Here is a 20,746-nt window from a genome sequence, read left to right on the forward strand (position 1 = left end):
GCCCATTCCGCACTCCTGGAATGTGGGTTGCCCTCAGGCTGGCAAAGAGGGGGGCTGCCCAAAGTAAGAGGTTCTGGGTCAGTAGCAGCAATGTCAGCAACCGTGTTCCACCTTGATGGTTGACCTGAAAAACCACAGAAGTATTGTCGGACCGCACCAAGACATGCTTCCCGCGCAGGCCCGGGAGGAAGTGTTTTAGTGCCAGCCGCACAGCGTCCAGCTCCAAGGCATTGATGTGCCTCGCCTTTTGCTGTGGAGACCACATTCCTTGGACAATCTGTCGCTGCCACGATGCCCCCCAACCTGTGGTGGATGCATCAGTGCAAACAACCTCCCTTCGAGACGGCAGAGAGCCCAGTGGGACCCCCTTCACCACAAACACTGCATCTCGCCACTGAGCCAGTGAAGCGAGGCATTGAGGGGACACCAGCAACCTCCTGCGTCAGTGCACTGCACGAGTTGGATCCAGCTGCAGGCTGTTGAGCCACATCTGTAGAGGGCACAGAGAGAACAGCCCCAGAGGTACCACTGTGGAGGCAGCAGTCAGCTTGCCTAACAGGCAAAGGTACACAATGAAGGGGGGTGCACGGCCGGGCAGAAAGGCGGGCAGCATCTGTAGAATCCCGCTGACACGCTGTGGTGACGGGCAAGCCACCATGGTGAGGGAGTTAATCGTAGTTCCCAGGAATGTGACCTCCTGAGAGGGAATTAGGTTGCTCTTCTCCCAGTTCACACGAAGACCCAATAGGTCTATGTGATCAAGCACCATCTGTGTGTCCGCAGCTGCCTGAGCTTGTGTTGGCGCACAGATCAGCCAATCGTCCAAGTAGGGCAGGATCTTCAACCCTTTGACCTGCAGAGGGTACAGGGCTGCTGCCACACACCGGGTGAACACACGGGGGGACAGAGAAAGACCGAATGGAAGAACTCTGAATTGAAAATGCTTGCCCTGAAATGCAAAGTGGAGAAACTGCCAATGGTGCTGCATAATCGGTACATGAAAGTATGCATCCTTCAAGTCGACCAAGGTGAACCAGTCGCCTGGAGAGACTGCCTGGAGCGCATCTCTGATGCTCTACATGTGGAAAGGAATAGTTTTCAAAAACACATTCAGGCCTCTCAGGTCCAGAATTGGCCGTAGTCCACCAGTCTTTTTGGGGACTAAAAAATACTTTGAGTAAAAGCTCCCTGGATCCTGCAGGGGGTCGACAGGCACTATAGCAGCCTTGGCCAGCAAGGCGTCTATTTTGTAGTTCAGTGCCTGAGCTTTCACCTGGTCGCGAATGACCGTCATTCTGACCTGACCAGGAATGGGAGGGCGGCGGCAGAACTGTAGCACGTAGCCCCGAGATAGTGTTGACACAACCCACGGATCAGGCACGAGAGTGGCCCAGCGGTTGAGCTGAAATGGGGTAAAGCGTCCCACCGCCTGCTTCCAAATGTCATTTCCGAGCTCCCCTGCCTTTAGGAGGGCAGGAGGGATGCCGGGAGGGATGCCGTGAGGGATGCCGGGAGCGTGCCTGCGTTGAAGAGGGACGGGAGCCCGACCTCTGGGCAGAGCCCATTGGCTATGAGCAGGACCTGCAACAGGCCGCAGCTGCCCCACGGATGGTGTAGGTGGGGCCGGATAAGTGTGTGAGGAGGACGCAGAGGCACCTCCAGCAGGACGCCGAGAGCATCTGCGATGAAGGCCGGACAATTGCTGCCTGGTACGGGTGGCCTGGGCTGAACGTTCCAAGGCTGCAAGTGCAGCAGAACCAAACAGCTCCCCAGGAACCACAGGAAGACTCATCAGGGTCTTTCTACAGGGTTCAGTCAGGGGAGACTGTGCCAGCCAAACCTAGCAACGTGCCTGGACGAAAGTAGATAACACACGGCCAATCTCCCTTGAAAAAAGAGCAAAGGCGTGAAGGGAAGCGTCCATCAGGCCTTGAGTAGGCGCATCAACAGCCAAGCCCTCCAAGGAGGTCAAGAGGCCCAGTAACAAATGCAACAGCGTTACCCAGTCATCCCAATCGAGACCCCGAGTCATAAGCTCTACAGAGCAGGTCATCTGTGGCCTGGCACTGAGGACGAGGGCACCTGGCATTAGCCCTCAAAGCCTTATTCGGAGGCACAATGAGGGACGCTATGGCAGGTTCGACAGAAGGCATATGGCCCAAGCCAAACTTGGGCGCATCCTGCATGGCCGCCAGGGCCCTGCCATCTGTGGTCGGTCATGAGAAAGCCTTAGTATCCATCCAGCAGGCATGCACCTCCTTTATGTATTCAGCCGAAGGGGGAACCATAAAGGACGACCTAGCAGAAGGACGTTTAAAGAAAGCGCTGGAAACAGCAGATTGGCTCTGTGGGACATCTAGGTGCAACCGAGCAAGAGCAGTTCTCAAAGCACCCACTATGGAACTGTCCTCTGGCTGAGAGCAGGAGGAGGTGTGCGAACTGGCAGTCGACACACACGAGCCAGACTCGAACTGCTCTTGAAAATCAGTTCCGGATGCTGCCAGGAACGTAGCTACAATGCTTTCTGTAAACTAAGGAAAAATGGCTAAACACCGTACTTCCAGCCAATAAAGAAACCTGATGCGGCTAGCGAATGCGCTACCACCGGGTCAACAGAATCAAAACAACTTACCAGATGTTCGGATCACAGGCCCACCTCTCTAACCTACGCACCACCACTCCCCATACAAATAGAACATACCTTTAAACCTACTAGGAGGTACAGGAGGGACAGTCTGAACACAACCTATGGGGATGACAACAACTAATAATGGACATTTAATGGATTATAACATTTGAAGCGGGTGAATAAAACCCACCTTGATACCTTTTTAAAGAGCCTGTTCATTCTTTGATTTGAACCTTCTGCTCACCAAATCTTTAAATTGGTTTAAAAGTTTCTCATGTTGGTGTGTACAGTGTTTACCATGAGTTATAAAATGTTTCAGCTGCCAACAAAGGGGAATGTTGCACCATTTTGCACTTATCTATACCAGTCCCTCCAGGAATAGTGATCAGCTAATAAAACAAATCCCACCAAACTCCACACATTTTGCTCAAACTTGAAATTTTAACCAACAGTTTGACCAATTTGACCAATCATCCCCCGCTTTACTTCCTGGGATTCCAGAAAATGTGTCTGATGCCAGATTATCATAATTTCCCGTCTAATATTAGCTCTAAAATCTGAACTAATTTCCTAAAGTTTAACATGAAAGTGGTGGCAACCTGTGCTGCACAACATGCAATACTGAGGTAAAAACTTAAGCAAAAACTGTTTCAACAACAACTTTTGTACCACAAAACTTGCCTGTAAAAGGCTGGAGGTGTTGCTTTTCAGGCAGCCGGGACATGAGGCGGCTAGAGGTGATGACAAGTGTGGAGGGAGGAGTTTCCTTCTTAAATGAAGCAAAAAAAGGGAAAAAGTTTTGAATCAAAGACAACTTGTCTGAGTGATAGAAAGTAGTGTACCATTATCACAACTTTATGAAAAAGTTACTGCAAAATCAGATATTTTAGGTCATGACAATCACAGAAAAGTTTGCTAAATCTTAGAAGGGCCACTTATACTTAAAGATGTTTCTACGGTCTTGATATTTTATTTAAAAATATATTTATATCCACTTTATGGTGTCATTATGAAAGTAGAGTTTATAACAGAATCATTGCCTCAAAAATAGTTAATTGAAATGTGTAAAGCAGTAAAGATTAGATGAATATGACTTTGATAATAAAAATAAAGTTTAAACTAAATGCAAACAAGCTGCTGATAAAGAACCTTCATTCTGATTAAAAAACAAACTCTTAATTTCCTTTGCTGTAAATTTTAGACAACATTTTCATGAAAAGTAAAATCTAGAAGAATGAGCCTAAATAAATCTGATGCACCGGTTTCCAGAGTATTTCCTGTCTTTATTTAGCTTTTTCCAACTGTCTTGAAAGTTTATCGTTTTAATAAATAATAGAAAAATAATATTGTGCTCTTTGTAATGTTATCTTATGTGAAACACTGAAGCTTTATCCCATTTTGAAGTTTACAGACATTCAGGAAAGTGTCCTGATATTACCCCATATCATGTCGGGTGAATTCAGGAGCCTTAAAAAACAAAAAAATAAAATAAAATGCTGCAACTTTCAGAGAAAAACAAGTCTAGAAAGTTCATCTTCTGCACCATGGAGAGTAAAGATTGAGGGAAATAATGCCATGTTAGAATCCTTCTAGAACCAGTTCTTTGTTAAAAAACATTTTATTCTTTACCAGGGATGCGTCCTGGTTTTTTGAAGTGCACTCTGTTCCTTTTGTGCACCTCACAGCGAGAGGCCTTTGCAGGGGGACTGCCAGTTTAGGGTTGAGCAACAATCCACGTCAGGCCCCAGCTTTATTTCAGTTATCCACTCTTCCTGTCCAACGCTGAGAAATGATTCTGTTTCCCCATGAAGCTTATGGGCTCCATTTGTATTCTGTTCTCTGAAGTGTCTGATGAATAGGCTCAAATGGGTCTTATGTTCTCCTGAAAGTTGTGCTCGTAGCGGTGATTCCAGAAGACAAAACAGACAATCCCAACTGCTTTGTCCCCAGTCAGACATTTCTGCCATATTTTACATTTGAATAGAACAAGACAGAGATGCTGCCATGACGGCAGCTTGTGGCATCATCCAACATTCATGTAATGAAAACCTGAAGCTACGAGGCGCTCTGTCCGTCTGTGGCGTCCCCTCCTCATCATCAGTTCATCTAACCTGAAAACACCACAGCGTGTGCCGTCTAACGAAGCACGCGTTTTAATTTCTTTTAAATAGTCTTTGTTAAAACAGAGTTCCATCTCTATCAGGGAGGCGAGGATCAGCACTCTGCGTCCACACTGTGCACCGTCACCGCCGCCTGCAGGTGGTGTGTGTGCGTGTGCAGCGGGTGGTGGTGCGTGTGTCTGTACGGGTGGAACTTGTGGCTCAGTAGTGCGGCTGTCTGAGGGGGCGTGTCCAGATCCAGGTCGTCATCGTGGTTACCGACGTCGACGCCCGCTGAGAGCGGGTCGTTGTTTCCAGGCGGATTCTCGCTGTCCTCCTGTGGACTCATGGTGCTGTAGCCTGAACACAGATTCAAACAGAAGCTGGCATTAATGGAACAAATATTTCATGATTATTCAAAATCAAAACTAAGATTTAACAATCGGAGGATGCAGTTTTCAGGAAAAAAGCTAAAAACCAGGATCATGTGACATTAAATACATGTCTTTCTACACAAAGTTATGTTGTAGTAACTATCCCAGGCCTGTATGTGGTGCAGTGATGCAGCCACCAAAATACCAAAAACAGGAAACAAGGCATGGAGCATGCTCAGAACTCCTACACAACAGGTGGACAGTTTATAAAATACTGTTTATGGTTTGAGCAGTAAACACAAGAAGAAGACAAAGATGGTGAATACAAGAGCAAACATTGACTCCTTTTGGTGGACTGATCATGAAGTGGAACGCTTTCTTCTCACATCAAACAACTGGGAGCCTTGTCAGTCCAAATACATGGACGTGAGGAACAATTTCAAGAGGAGTTTCTGAAGGACAGCTTAAGGTTTTTCTAGATGTCTAAAGCATACCAGGCTAATATATTTCTGATAAAAAAAATAAAAAAAACTATTCCTGTAGGTATTGAGCGCTAAAAACTCATCTCGCCGTGTTGTGTGAAATTATTTTCTTTAAAGGTCAAACAAAAAATACCTAACAATTCCCATTTCCCACATTTTTCAATTCAATTCAATTCAAATGTATACTGGATAGAACTACAAAATATTTAAAAAACTTCTGATGTTTATTATTGTTTAATACTGCATTGACAATACATTTGAGATACATTTCACAGTCCTAATATTTGATATTTATTGTAGTATATTTATTGTATTTTTTTCTGTAATGTTTACATTTTATTATTCTTGACAGAGAATGTTCAATAAAGCAAAACAATCTTTTTGGTCCTGGATTATTTGGTATATAAATAAGGAGTATTTGCTCTACTCTGTTCAAGGCAATGATATTGTTCATCAGCCTAGTCAGTTAATTAAAGAAATACAAAGTTTTAACTGGCATCAGCAACACAAGCACAAGCTGTAATCTTGGGGCTAAAGGTCAGAATAGAGGTGGGTTAGGGCATTGTTGTTGACAGAAGATTGCATTTGAGCTGTATACACAAGAACTCAAGGGTGGAGTTCAAGATGTTGTCTCTCTGAAAACTTTTCAAAAATATTGTTTAGGAGCACCTAAAATGCCGTTCCCATGTGGACACAAAACATCGCTCCAGTGGCCTAAAGTTACCTACAACCCCCGACTAGTCAAATTAGGAGGTTTCCTACAAATCCTCTACTGGGTTTTACCACCAACTGACAGAAAGCTGTCAAAGTACAGAAGGAAAGACGTATTAGAGCAATTAAATGAGAGAAAGGGATGAAAACTTCAAAGATGTTTGCAGTGTATGTCCATTGTCCCTAAAGAAGTCAACACTTATTGTCAATCTGCTGCAAACCGTGCCTTGTTGGCAATTATCAGCTGCAACCAGTAAAGACCAAACAAAACCCTTTATGTCAAGATTTTTATCTTATTTAGTTTTAGATGGAAACTATTTAAAAATAAATATTTTATTTTATACCTTAAAACAAAATGAGCCTCATTCCAAGACTTGTAACATTTATCAAACATGTATGCACTCACATAAACACTGGGAGAAGATGTGAAGTGCAGAGTACACGCAGAAACTGATAACTCATCTGTTTCCTCATCTGTACTGTAACATTCAGCCGACAAGCTCGCACTTGTGTTTTTCTTTCATTTTTTGCCCACACTCTTCTCCTCACACTCGCCCTGGCTCTCTCTGAAACGTCGCTTATGCAACAAGTAGCAGAGCCACTCGTTGCCAGGAAATGGAATGATGCCACATATGTGGGTGGCAGAGAGCCCGTGTGGGTGAAAATGTCCATCCACAGCAAGTGTCAGACTTGAAACATCTTAAAAGTGAACATGAGCAACTCATCTGCAGCTGAAGATGAGAGACAAATAGGGTCAGAGTTGTGATTAATGAAAAGAACTTGTAGAGTTGTGCCAGCACCGCAGAACTGGGAACAAGCTGTGGACTTGAAACTGAGCTGAATGACTGAAGATTAGCTTGTAATATTTTTATGCTCTGTAATGATCTAAAAGGTGTGCAAACATTCTTATTTTACACCTGCCTGCAGTGTAGGTCATGGAGTGGAAAAGCTGGAAATATGACAGACATACACTGGTGCTTGAATGTTTGTGAATCCTTTAAAATGTTCTATATTTCTGCATCGATATGACCTAAAACATCAGATTTTCACAAAAGTTCTAAAAAGTAGATAAAGAGAATCCAGTTAAACATGTGAGACAAAAATATTATACTTGGTCATTTATTTATTGAGGAAAATGATCCAATACATATTTGTGATGGGGAAAAGTATGTGCCCCTCTAGGATTAGCAGTTAATTTGAAGGTGAAATTAGAGTCAGGTGTTTTCAATCAATGGGATGATGATCAGGTGTGAGCTGTTTGATTTAAAGAACAGGATCTATCAAAGTCTGCTCTTCACAACATGTTCATGGAAGTGAATCATAACATGAAAAAAGGAGATTTCTGAGGACCTCAGAAAAAGAGTTGTTGATGCTCATCAGGCTGAAAAATGTTACAAAACCATCTGTAAAGAGTTTGGACTCCACCAATCCACAGTCACACAGATTGTGTACAAATGGAGGAACTTCAAGACCAGTGTTACCCTCCCCAGGAGTGGTGGACCAACACAGATCACTCCAAGAGCAAGGTGTGGAATAGTCTGCGAGGTCATGAAGGACCTCAGTGTAACTTCTAAGCATCTGAAGGTCTCTCTCACATTGTTAATGTTCATGAGTCCACCATCAGAACACTGAACAACAATGGTGTGCACGGCAGGGTTGAAGGAAAAAGGCACTGCTCTCCAAAAAGAACATTGCTGCTCGTCTGCAGTTTGCTAAAGATCACATGGACAGGCCAGAAGCTGTTAGAAGAATGTTCTGTGGAGGGGTGAGACCAAAATAGAACTTTTTGGATTAAATGAAAGCATTATGTTTGGAGAAAGGAAAACTCTGCATTCCTGCATAAGAACCTTATCTCATCTGTGAAACATGGTGGTGGTAGAATCATGGTTTGGGTTTGATTTGCTGCATCTGGGTCAGGACGGCTTGTCATCACTGATGGAACAATTAATTCTGAATTATATCAGAGAATTCTAAAGGAAAATGTCAGAACATCTGTCCATGAACTGAATCAAGAGAAGGTGGGTCATGCAGCAACACAATGATCCGAAGCACACAAGTGGTTCTACCAAAGAAAGAATTGCCAAGTCAAAGTTCTGACCTTTAATCTAATCCAGATGTTGTGGAAGAACCTGAAGCAGCAGTTAATGTGAGGAAACCACCAACATCCAGAGTTGAAGCTGTTCTGTACGGAGGAATGGGATAAAATTCCTCCAAGTCGCTGTGCAGGACTGATCAACAGTTACCGGAAACATTTAGTTGCAGTTATTGCAGGGGGGGGGGGGGCACATACTTCTGCCACTCACAAATATGTAATATTGGATTATTTTCCTCAATAAATAAATGACCAAGTAAAATATTTTTATCTCATTTGTTTAACTGGGTTTTCTTTATCTACTGTTAGGATTTGTGTGAAAATTTGATGATGTTTTAAGTCATATTTATGCAGAAATATAGAAAATTATAAAGAGTTCACAAACTTTTAAGCACCACTGTAAATTATCCGACATGTTCCTACTATTCCTGGGGAATCTAAAGGTGTCTGGAAGACACTGTGTCGCTCAAGCAGCTAATTCCAGAATACGAAGAGATTTTTAGAGATTCTTATGGATCTCAGAAAGAACTGCATCGTTTCAGCAGAAATTAACTTAGTCAATTTGTATTTGTTCATAAGAAAGCATTTTAAGTCTTGGTAGAGTTTCTTTTTTTTTTTTTTTTTTTTACAGAATTGCTTTATGGTATAAATCTCCCAGGTCCTGTCAAACTAGGTACTCGGGTGTGGATCTTACCGTGGTCGCTCTCCGTCCCAGATCGGCCCCAGTATCTCCGTCTCCGCTCAGGTGTGTGAGTGTGTCTCTCAATCACCGCAGCTATAAATCTGGTGTTACTGACTGGAAGTCCAGAGAGGGAACATGTCAGCACTAAGACTGTCTGCACAAAACCACACAGTGAAACTGATGTGTCCAGCTTCAAACTGCTACTTACTGATCCCTCTGTCCTCATGGCTGTCCTCATCCCTCTCATCCCTCTCATTATCAAGGTTGGACATTCTCACAGACATTTCTGCAGCATCACAGCAGTAAACAAAAATCACCTAATGAGATGCATGCCGCTATTCTACTGTGTTAACTATAAATAAATTCACCTTTGTTCTCTATTGAACTGCTTAAAATATTCTTTTTTTTTTTTACTGATCATTTAAATTTCTTCCAGATTTTATCCACAGTTCATATTATAAAGTATTACACAGAAATCTGTTATGGCTGCTAAAGGAGATTTTAAGGAGCGTAGTGTCCCCACATATATTTTCTGAACGTGCTTTTTATTTTTAAATCAATAATAACACAAGTCCTACCCTGTGCAGCCAGCGGCGACATGTGCTGGTGTGAGCGTCTGTGGATCTGGTGTCTGTATGCGTACACAGCCAACACCAGCACCATGATGCATCCCATGATGCCCCCAGCGACTGGACCCACGGGGGCGCTCTTGATCATGTTTAACGATGCCACCTCCTCATCTGTAGAAGCAACAAAGAATGAGGAGAAACGTCCGGAGGAACATTTGAGACGATCCAACGGGCCAGTTTCGAACTCCTCAGGCTCAGTTTTTAACCCCTGCTGTGATGCTGGAATATTTTTGGACTTCTTTTCTCTTGTGAGTGCGAAAAATGATCCGACTCCAGGCAGACAACCAAGTTAAAAATATCCAAGCAACAGAAGAGTTTTAGATTCAAAAATACAAGTTACAGAAATATTTAAGTCTGGCCTCCTAAAGGAGCAACACTTCTTTTCTTAAAGATGCTGGAAATATATATTTTTTGTCTCGTTTTGTTTTTGCTTGCACATTTCCTCATTCTGATGCCTGAAGGATACAATGCAAAACATCTAAAAAAAACCATCTGTCATAATGTACGAATAAACTTAAATTCTCGGTCTCCACAGCGAATTATCTTTGGCAAACACAAAATCGGCTTCATCTGTCATTTTTATTTCCAAAAAATGAGACAAGTTTGTTGTGGTGGAAGCTAAATATCCTCCTCGTGTACTTTGACAGATCACACAAGATCTTTGATTGAAACGATGGAATGCAAGGTGGCAGGTAGGGCTGGGCGATATCTCGATATTTCAAAAACATTGCAATAATTTCATACGCGATATAAGATGGGACTATATCGTCAATATCAATAATTCTACGTTTAGTTATAATTAGGCTTGAAAATCTGTGTAGCTCCTTTTTCTCTCGTCTGCGCCAACTGCACGCAGCCCTCCATCTCCCTCACAGAATACAAACCTAGCCCCTCACCCCCTCTTCTCCAGGTGGGCAGGAAGTTTAGCACAACAAGTAAACACGGGAGAGGATATTGAAGAGCAGCTTTCTGAGCAAAAACAAAAACAGTGGCTGTTATTTTGAGATGGTTTGGATTTAAATTGTCAGATGAGCAGCAGAAAAAATGTTTTCTGTAGAAAATGCAGAAAACAAGTCCCGACAAAAGGATTAAGAAACTTTTTCATCATTAACTCTCCTTCCCTGAAACAAACCACGGTACAAAAGTTATTTAGCCGCGCTGTGCCTTATGAGAGGAACAGTGAGACGCAGCGCGACATTAATAAAGCAATGGCTTATATTGCTAAAGACACGGTCCCAGTCTCAACTGTGGAACAAGACGGCTAAAGACAACGAGGCTAACTAACGTTGTGAAGCCAGCACAGCTGAAGAGGATTAATATAGTTTATTTTTTAGACATTTATTTTGTACAGTTGCAGCTGTTTGTTAATAAGTTTTGACTTGATTAGCTCACTCTAACTTACCAATAAGCCCCAGACCGTCTGCATATGGACTTTTGGCACCAACGATGCCTCCAAAGCACTCCTTCTGCAGGGCGCAGTACGGCTTGTCCAGGTGAGTCTTCCCGTCGCTGTCCACCATGCACCACTCGCAGTTCAACACGCCAAAACAGTCACTGAAACACAGAGCAGGTCATTAAATGTCTCTTGGGTCTTGTTGCTGGATTAAAACTAGAATTCCCTCTTTCTTTAGAACTTGAAAAATTCAGAGTTTAAATTTAAATACTTTAAAAAGATAAAAGTTAAAAAAATAAATTAGGTAAAAATGTTCTTGATCTAGCAAAACATTTCTAGAATTTGGTAGAATTTATTTAGAATGGTTTAGACAATCTTTTCAAATAGTTTATAATATTCTACAAGAAACAGTCAGAAATTGTGAGAATATTCTTAAAAACATAAGAAAATATTGAAATGCAGCCATTTGAAAGGTCAAAACTTAATTCTGTAAACCACAAGAGCAAAGTTTGAAAGAAATAATAGGCATTTTCTATTGTTTTACGATAAAAGGAGTTGAGGAAATAACGTTTACATGCAAGGAACAAAAATTGTGTTACACAGCGTTATTGAAATAGAAATAAAACTAAATCGTTTCCTGTCATTAGGAAAGAAAAAAAACTCCTTTCCCCACTAATCACCACTAGGTGGCAGTGATTAGTTAGTTTCATTATGAGATAAAACTCCAGGTCACACTACCAATACCTACACAATACCTGGTGGTAGATACGTTTTGATTTTTACATTTACGTTGGTGAAAACGGATGTGTCTAAAAAAATTTGAATATCATGAAAAAGTTCAATTTTTGGGGGGTCAGTTACTTCAGAGAGTGAAACTCATACTACATAGATTCATTATACACAGAGAGCAATACTTCAAGCTTTTATTCCTTGCAATTTTTGATGATTATGGTTTACAGATGATAAAAACCAAAAATCAGTGTCTCAGACACTTCCTCCAGACTCTGGGACCTTGATTTACAAATGACATGAAAATGTACTTTCATCTGAAAAGAGGACATTGGACCACTGAGCAACAGTCCAGTTCTTTGTCTCCTCAGCAGGTAAGACTCTTCTGATGTCTCTGGTTCAGGAGTGGTTTGACTTGAGGAATGAGACATTTGTAGCTCATGTCTAGGAGTTAATCATCTGATTGTGGTGACACCAATTTACATTATTGAACCTCTTCACAATATTCTAATTTTCTGAGACACTGAATTGTAGTTTTTCACAATTTATAAGCCATAATCATCAAAATTACAAGAAATAAAGGCTTGAAATATTTCACTCCATGTGTAATGAATTTGTATACAGTAGTCCCTCGTTTATCATGGGGGTTTCCGTTCTCAGTCCACCCGCGATAAGTGAAAAAACGCAAAGTAGGAATAGTAGTACAAGTAGTAGTTTATTTTAGTATATATATATATATATATATATATATATATATATATATATATATATATGCATGTATATCTTTATATTAAAACCATTCCCACACTCTTGCAATATTCTAAACAATGTTTGTAAACACTAAAAGAGCACAGCATGTCATGATCTCCACTCTCACTGCCACCGGCTGCTCTCTGCCACCTGTTAGCGCTCTCGGCCACGCCCACTTCTCAGCTGTAGAGCGGAGATCGACATGCTGCAGTAGGGAGTTTCTCCCTGCACATGTGGGCTGCATACAGGTGCAGCAGATGCTAAATTATTTAAAATAATTTATTTTAAATTAAGAAAATCCATGCCAATCTTGCGGATCATCCAACAATCAGCCAATTGTGTGTCATGTCCAATCTTACTTTGAAAAACCGCGAAAGAGTGAGTCCACGAAAGTGAACCGCAAAGTAGCGAGGGTCTACTGTAATATACATATTTAACTTTCTGAAATGATTGACAAAAAATTGAAGTGTTTCACGATATTCTAATTTTTTTGAATGCATCTTTATCTCCGAGAGGATGCGTCTGAATAAGCCTCACAGATTTACACGTATCTGTGTACCTGCTGGTGTATCTCTGGCTGCAGAGGGTGTTGACGCACTGGGGCAGGGTGTCATGCAGACTGGGATCAATCACATTCAGACTGACTGGTTCTTGATGCACCTCACAGCTAGGGTTCCTGTACAACATGCAAAAAATAAAAAAATAAAGTGGAAAAATAATAAGCACTTTTTTTAATAGGAAAAAAATCCACTTTCCAAACAAAACCTTGCACACAAAAAAAAAAAAAAACCCACCTCAGACATCAGAACATGAAAGCACAGAAACACAAACAAGAAGCAAGAGACGACAATGAACAATGATAATTGCAGACTTCTTGAGATAAAGGAGGGATCTGAAACATTGACAAGCTGTCAAAGGCAGCTGATGGCTGATGAAAGGATGTGGGCGAAATGAGACAGAGATGATAGACAGATGCAGAGTGGAAGTGAAAAAAAAAAAAAAAACGATTAAGTTTGTGAAATAAAGGGGAAAAAAGTGAGAAAACACCCACAAACATCTTCAGAGGAACACAAGAAGAAGCAGCAGCCAACAGCTCCTGAAATGTCTGGCCACAACTTAAATCACAAGACAGAATCTGAAAGAGGCTTATAAAACAAGATTTATGCATTTTCAGGACCTTATACTTAAAACATTACTAAAAGAACATCAAAGTCCATGCTCAATAATCCAGGTAAAAAAAAAAAAAAAAATCCAATAAAGTTAAGTCAGGTCCTCTGGATGGTTTCTTTTTTGTTGAAATGTTTCGTCCTTCATCTAAAGGCCTTCACCAGTCAAAGGAGCCACAACAAACTCAGTCCCACAAGCAACACCCTCACATAGTGGGCCAACCAATTTGATGGTGAGAAGATGGTTTCTGGAGTCCGCCCTCTCCCCCGTTGACACCTCTTGGGCAACCATGACCAAAATGGACTCCAGAAACCATCTTATCACCAAACTGGTGGGTTTTAAATCAAATCTACAGAAAAACCAAAAGGTTTAGAAAAATGACTTCTTTTCCTCCCTAACTGTGAAAACAACGTTGTTGTTTGGGTTTTAACTAAACCTGGAAGTGTGGAACAGTCTGATGCAAAGAAAATAAACTGTTTCACAGTTGCTTGTTTGTTTGTTTGTTTGGTCATCCAACCAAAATTACTCAGAGTTCCTCAACGACTCATCCAGGAGGTCCCAAAGAACCCAGAACATAGCTCTGCAGGCCTCACTTGCTTCAGTTAAGGTCAGAGGTCAATAATCAGAAGGAGACGTGGGGCAAAAATGGCCTGCATGGGAGGGTTCAGTGGTGGATTTTTTATTTTTTTTTTTAAAGGGGTGGACTCAAAAGTTTAAGAAGTCAGTTGTTTTTCAAAGTGATTTGTTGAAAAGAAATAACTAAAAATAAGAAATAAAAACATAAATGCTATAGTAGGTCACAAGTTCAGAGTTCAGTGTGTCAGCAGATGTTTTGGCCAAGAACGGCACAAAACAGGACATTTAGATTTGACTCCATGATTTGTGAACATTTAGACCCACGATACAATCAGCGTCCAGGCAGCATTCATATCTAATGCATCCACAAATTCCATAACCAATCAGCTGACATGGGCCTCATGAGCCAGGTTTGCCAAGTCACACAAGAGAAGGCGTTGGACAATGTTACCTCACAGTTTTGTAATCAAAACGAAATGTTCTCGACTCTGTGGACCGACGAGACTAAAAGGAAACGTTTTGGAAGGTGTGCGTCCTGTTCCATCTGGAGTAAAACTAACTACATTTCAGGAAACAACACCACCAGCCTGATCAAGAAAGCTCATCAGAGACTCTACTTCCTCAGGTGGCTGAGGCGAGCTGGTCTGGGAAGCTCAGTCCTCACCTCCTTCTACAGGTGTGCAGTGGAGAGCATCCTGTGCTCCAGCATCAACGTGTGGCATGGAGGCTGCACAGCTGCAGAAAGAAAAGCTTTGCAGAGAGTGGTGAAGGCTGCACAGAAGATGTTGGAGTCAGCCTCCCCACCATCACAGACATCTACACCTCCAGATGCAGGAAGAGGGCTACCTGCATCATGAAGGACCTCACTCACCCAGCACACACACTTTTTGCCCCACTCCCCTCAGGAAGGAGGTTGAGGAGCATTAAGTGTAGAACTACTAGACTGAGGAACAGCTTCTACCCTAAGGCTGTTAGACTCATGAATCTCTAACCAGAATAATCACTGAAAATCACATCATGTTGCTGCTGATCTGTTTCATGCTGCTGCTGATCTGTTTCATGTTGCTGCTGATCTGTTTCAATGTTGATGTGTTCATGCGCGCACATCTGCTCACACAGACTCATGTTCATGTTTGTGCTGATGTTCAATGTTTTTATGTTATGAGTGCTTAGTGTATATTTAGTTGATGTTTTTCTTAGTTTATATCTTAGATGTTATTACTGTTTTTCTTATACATTTTATTGTTGGATGTAACTGGGACCCTGTGTACATAATTTCGCTCCACCACATGTACCACATGAGGTGCGAATGACAATAAAGAATCTCTGACTGAAAATAACTTCATCCCAGTAGTTGAACATGGTGGTGGCAGTGTGATGGTCTGTAGCCGAGTTGCTGCTTCAGGACCTGGTCAACTTGTATGTCCTTCTCAATGTTCAATGCATATCAAACATTGTGTACATCTCGACATTCCTATTTTTAATAACTGTACATTATTTACCATTATAGTCTTGTATAGTATATTATTATTATTGTTTATCTTCTTTCTTTATATATTGTTTTTTTTTACTTTTTAGGAACTTTTTGTGTGAGCCTTTATATCTGCTGCTGCTGCTGTTACACTTGAATTTCCCCTCTGTGGGACAATAAAGGCTGTTTCTATTCTATTCTATAATTGACGAAACCAGCAATTCTGCTCTCTACCAGAAAATCCTGAAGGAGAACCATCAGTTAGTTGTGACCTTAAGCTCAGGCTCGTCTTGGTTCTGCAGCAGGACAGCGATCGGAAGCGCAGCAGCTACATTCCTTCACAGCCACATAAAAACTCATCACTTCATCTAAACCTCGGATTGCACTTGTAGCCGCCACAGGGGCACAATCACTTATTTGGTTTAGGGGCAATTTACTTTCTCACACAGCACCAGCTTGCTTTAGATAGACTTTTATCCCTTAATAAATGAAATAATCAGCTAAAAACTGCATTTTGTATTGAATCAGGTCATCTTTGTCTGATATTAACATTTATCTGAAGATATGTCACTTGCGTGACAAGAAAGCAAGAACAAAAAAAAAAATCTGTAAAAAGGTGCAGATATTTTTTCACAGCGCAGTAAAAATTAAAAGCGTGTGGCATTATTCTTCCAACAAGCCGCTTTTTAACATAAAACATTTCAACACTTTTTGAACCTGAATCTTTGTGACATTTGTTACCTATTGATTTTTTTCTTCTTCTTTCGGCTGCTCCCTTCTTCAGGGGTCGCCACAGTGAACCAAGTCGCACAAAGACTTGCCGATGGTTTTTACGCCGGATGTCCTTCCTGACACAACCACGGACCACCGAGCTACCACAGCCCTCTGTGTGGAGCAGAGAGCTGCTATCTAGGGCTTCCGGGGGAGCAGATGGTGGGGGTTAAGGGCCTTGCTCAAGGGGCCAGAGTGGGGCAAATGAGGGAGGAGACAAGTGTGGATGCTTCACCTCTCCCACCCACAGTTTGACGTTGGTCTGGGGAGTTGAACGGCAACAGAACCTTCTCTAACCTCTGCGCCACCACTCTCTTACCTACTGATAAATATGAACTGATAATAAAGAAATAAATCAGTCACCGTTCAAATAGTAACCAGCTGAACACGTCTAAGAACTACTGATATCTTTTTAACGAGCTGTGGGAGTAAAGGGCCCTTCATACTCCATCTGAAGCAGTGAAATGGGCTCATCGATGTAGTTATGTGACAAAAATTGCGTCATTTTGTTCTCAGAGTAGCTTCGCCCGCCACTTCTCAACACGAGGCCCAGGTTGAACTTCATCTCACAGGTGTATGCACCAAGTGTGTGATTGGTCAGAAGTTTGTGCGTGTGTTTGTCAATGCTGAAATTCACTCGGACATTCAGCTGTACGGCTCTTAAAACACACTAAATTAGTCAAACAGCCTCAAACCCCAGGATGGAGCTCACACAGAAGTTGTGTTTGGAGGAGTCTGTCGCTGAAAAGTCTTCTTTGTGACCGATTTGTGGTCAAAAGGTGGATGCAGGGACGGAGTGGAGACTCTGGTGGGAAGAAACCCGTGCGGTGATGTATATTGCAGTAGGAGGGGGTTTCCCAGGAGCTCTGCGCCGTGTGTCTCATGGACTTTGAAAGGTATGTGTGAAAATGAACGTCCCGCAACCACGTGACCGCGAGTCGACTGTTCGGCTTTGGATGCAGTATGCCGGGCTCTTAAAGCTCCTACTGTCCTCCTCCTGTGTGATTGCACTCTCTGCTGGGCTTCACCATCACTCCCTGATCCTCATGATGTCTCCAAGCTGTTTGTGCATATGTCTTTTTCTGAATCATTTCATCCGTTTCATTTGTTAATTTCTACTGCTGCTATTCAACAACACAATGCTGCAGATATGCCGTGTCTGTAGCTGTAGTAATGGATGAGCTGTATGTGGCACCCACCTGTTCTCAGCATTGGTGAGGTTGCCTGTGCACTCGTTGACCTCCAGCGGGCACTCACACGGACACTCACATTCATTCTGCTCCATCCTGAACATAACAAAAGCAGATCAGAGGATACATTAGTGGCAAAAAATACCCAACACTTCCAGTGTTCTGGCATTGTGTCGCTTTAATTAATGACCTGTGGCAGTTGAGACAGAGTCGGTCCACTGTGCTGCAGGCGCAGAAGGCCAACGAGTCGCACGTCTCATTCACTATACCAGCAAACGCATTGGTGCCGGGGATTCTTGTCAGGCGGTACTTGGAACAATGGCTGCCGTGGACGAGGTTTGTGAGATCCCCCTGAACAAAAAAAAAAAAAACCATAAAGTTCAAAAGGTCAGTTACATCAACTTAAGATCCATATTATAGTGTTTTAATATTTACAACTCAACTTAAAACCCACTTTAACCAGTAAAATCTTTATTGACAGGAACAAACACTGGAGAATGAAATATTAAAGTTGAAGTACCCCGTCAAACCACAAGAGGGCGGTGTTGCACCACAGGTTGGGCACACATTGCTTTAAGAGAGGCCTTAGTGAGGACGTCTATTTATAACTGAGCTGCTCAGTCAGACCTTTAAATCCATTTGTATATTAGGTTATCAATCATTTTTCTAACCATGATGCTGGTGTTGAACTTGTAGAAGCGCTGCACTGTGCGGTCGCTGAAGCTGTTACACAGATTTTTCTTGACAAAGTTGGGGTGGTTCAGGATATCGTTGGCAACAAGTGGCTCCTAACAACAAAAGACAAAAAGATTACTGAAAGTTAGACACGATTTTTAAAAAATTTCGACTTAAAAATGACATCTCAGCATTAAAATGTGTTATTTAGCTAAAACACAATTTGCCTATTTATTTATTTACCTTATGTGTGATGTGCTGCTGTTCTGCAGGAGCGTGGCCTTTAGGATCAATGAGAGTGGGGTGAGCAACCAGGTAGCCTCTGTCCTCCATTATGAAGCACCTGTAATGTAAAATAAGCAAGTTTTACCATTTCCCCCCTAGAACATATCCATTTCAGATAGCATGGCTCCATTCATTCAATCTTTATTTAGACAGCTTGACCCATTGAGCCTCGATGACTCATTTACAAGAGAGACCATTCTTTCTCATACATGTGCATTTTACCTTTCCCCAACTACGTCTTGGCTTTTTGAGTCAAAGCAGTTACAGTATGAGTTAGTTCATCCTTTTCACCTGATCTTGTGGCCTTTGTCCTGGTTACAGATGGGCAACAGATCCAGCAGGACCTTGTAGAAGTAGCGAAGAGTGAAGTCTATACCCATCACTGCAACTGCATAACCAGGAGCCATCTGAGAACTGCAGAAGGAGCAACAATCACACAGAAAACATGAATCACGTGGGGTGGAAAAAGCTGGGAATACGTCAAACCCGTCTGCTGAAATAATTTTCACTGTGTAGCTATCCCACAAGTATTCACACTTCTATACAAAACTGAAACAAAAAAAAGATGAATGTAGAGGTTATTTTGAAATCTGACTGCGTGTCATGCTCACTGAGCCAGTCAACAACAAAGCATGAGTCCCAACTTATCTTCTTTTCTGTCACACACACTGTTTGTATATATATGTCCACAGGACATGAACGGACTGGGGTAAACAATTTGAATCATACTGCTGGGAGCAGCGCTGCAGCCTTCACGATGTGTTGCATTTAAGGCTCACCGAGCAGAAAATAAATATTTTAATCTCAGCTCAAGACTCTTTGTAGGAAACATTTTGCAACCACAGATTTTCCTTCTTTCCTTCTCACTACTTGCAGAGTTTGTAGCATGTTTCTGACTTGCCTGAGGGAACTTTGGTAGAGCAGACACGGAAAAGATAATTGTGACTGATTGTTTAGTTGAAGGATATCAGGTCAGGCACTAAAGAGCCATGAAGAATAATTAGCTGATAGTGTCTTTAAACTGCTGTCAAATTATTTCCTTCTCCTTTTGACGGCAAAAAGTACAAATATTTACACAGACATGTCAAGCCTTAAGTGCTTTTCATAGGTGATTCTTTTATGTAGCATTTGACTTTAGCTACGGTTTGGTAAAACATCATATTCACTGCTATTAAAACATTTTTTTGTCTTTTCACCTGGAGGCATGAATAGTGTGGCTGATGGTGACAACGTAGCCTGCCCCGCCAACATCCAGGTACGGACCGGTGAAGGTGATGAGACCAGGGTTAGCCACAGCATGCTGGTACCTACACGTCAAGACACAATCAGATGTAATCAAATGAGTTAAGAGTCTACAGGCTTTAAAAACAATAATGAACAGGCAGAACTATGAGCTTCATGCAGGACGTAAACACTGAGCTCATGTCCTGGTAAATATGCGTTAACCTTTGTCTAAACCTGGGGTCTGCAACCTGCGGCTCTGGAGCCACATGCGGCTCTTTGGTCCCTCTGCAGCGGCTAAGAGTTTTGTCCAAAACTAACATAAAACTTAAATGTATTGGTTGTTGTACCGACAAGAAGAAATGGCTAGTTTTAGCAGTCCTCCAGTCATTTCTTTTGCCAACATGTAGTACTAACACAAGGAGTAAAACTCGTTGATTTCATCATGCTAGTAACTTGTTAGCCACTTCTTTTAGGACACTTCCAGTCTTACGGCGTGATCTTTTTCTCAAATCCACCAAATTTTTGGAGCGATATCTTTAAGGCAAGTTGCTGAGAAGAAACATGGTGAGTCAACTCGATAACTACAAAATAAAAAAATTTAAAAAAGTAAATAGAAGTATTTATTTTCCTTTTAAAATTAAATTACGTATCCAACAAACTGGCCTAATTTTTAACTTTATTACTTAATAATAGGATACTTTATGAATTGTTACCACAATTAAAACGACAAGTCACATAAGCCAAAAAATTTTTTTTTCTTAAATCTTCTTTACATAAATCCAGTATTTTTGTTTGCCCTAAAATATAAAAATATCAA

At 41.8% G+C, this 20,746-nt stretch overlaps 1 protein-coding gene across 1 annotated transcript in view; it reads right to left on the reverse strand.

Annotated features, from left to right (window-relative positions):
- Positions 1–3,826: 3,826 nt before the first annotated feature.
- cachd1 (cache domain containing 1) overlaps positions 3,827–20,746 on the reverse strand; it is a 99,377-nt gene continuing 82,457 nt past the window's right edge. The window contains exons 16-27 of the mRNA XM_037698005.1: positions 19,902–20,012; positions 18,997–19,119; positions 18,664–18,763; positions 18,417–18,533; positions 17,936–18,096; positions 17,755–17,841; positions 13,130–13,246; positions 11,101–11,252; positions 9,648–9,809; positions 9,278–9,355; positions 9,082–9,183; positions 3,827–5,088 (exon numbers count right to left, since the gene is read on the reverse strand). Coding sequence (XP_037553933.1) covers positions 4,844–5,088; positions 9,082–9,183; positions 9,278–9,355; positions 9,648–9,809; positions 11,101–11,252; positions 13,130–13,246; positions 17,755–17,841; positions 17,936–18,096; positions 18,417–18,533; positions 18,664–18,763; positions 18,997–19,119; positions 19,902–20,012 — 1,555 coding nt within the window. The 3' untranslated portion in view covers positions 3,827–4,843. The remainder of the gene's footprint in view (positions 5,089–9,081; positions 9,184–9,277; positions 9,356–9,647; positions 9,810–11,100; positions 11,253–13,129; positions 13,247–17,754; positions 17,842–17,935; positions 18,097–18,416; positions 18,534–18,663; positions 18,764–18,996; positions 19,120–19,901; positions 20,013–20,746) is intronic.

This window comes from Nematolebias whitei, chromosome 3 (assembly GCF_014905685.2).
Source record: "Nematolebias whitei isolate Nwh7 chromosome 3, NemWhi1, whole genome shotgun sequence".
NCBI lineage: Eukaryota > Metazoa > Chordata > Actinopteri > Cyprinodontiformes > Rivulidae > Nematolebias > Nematolebias whitei.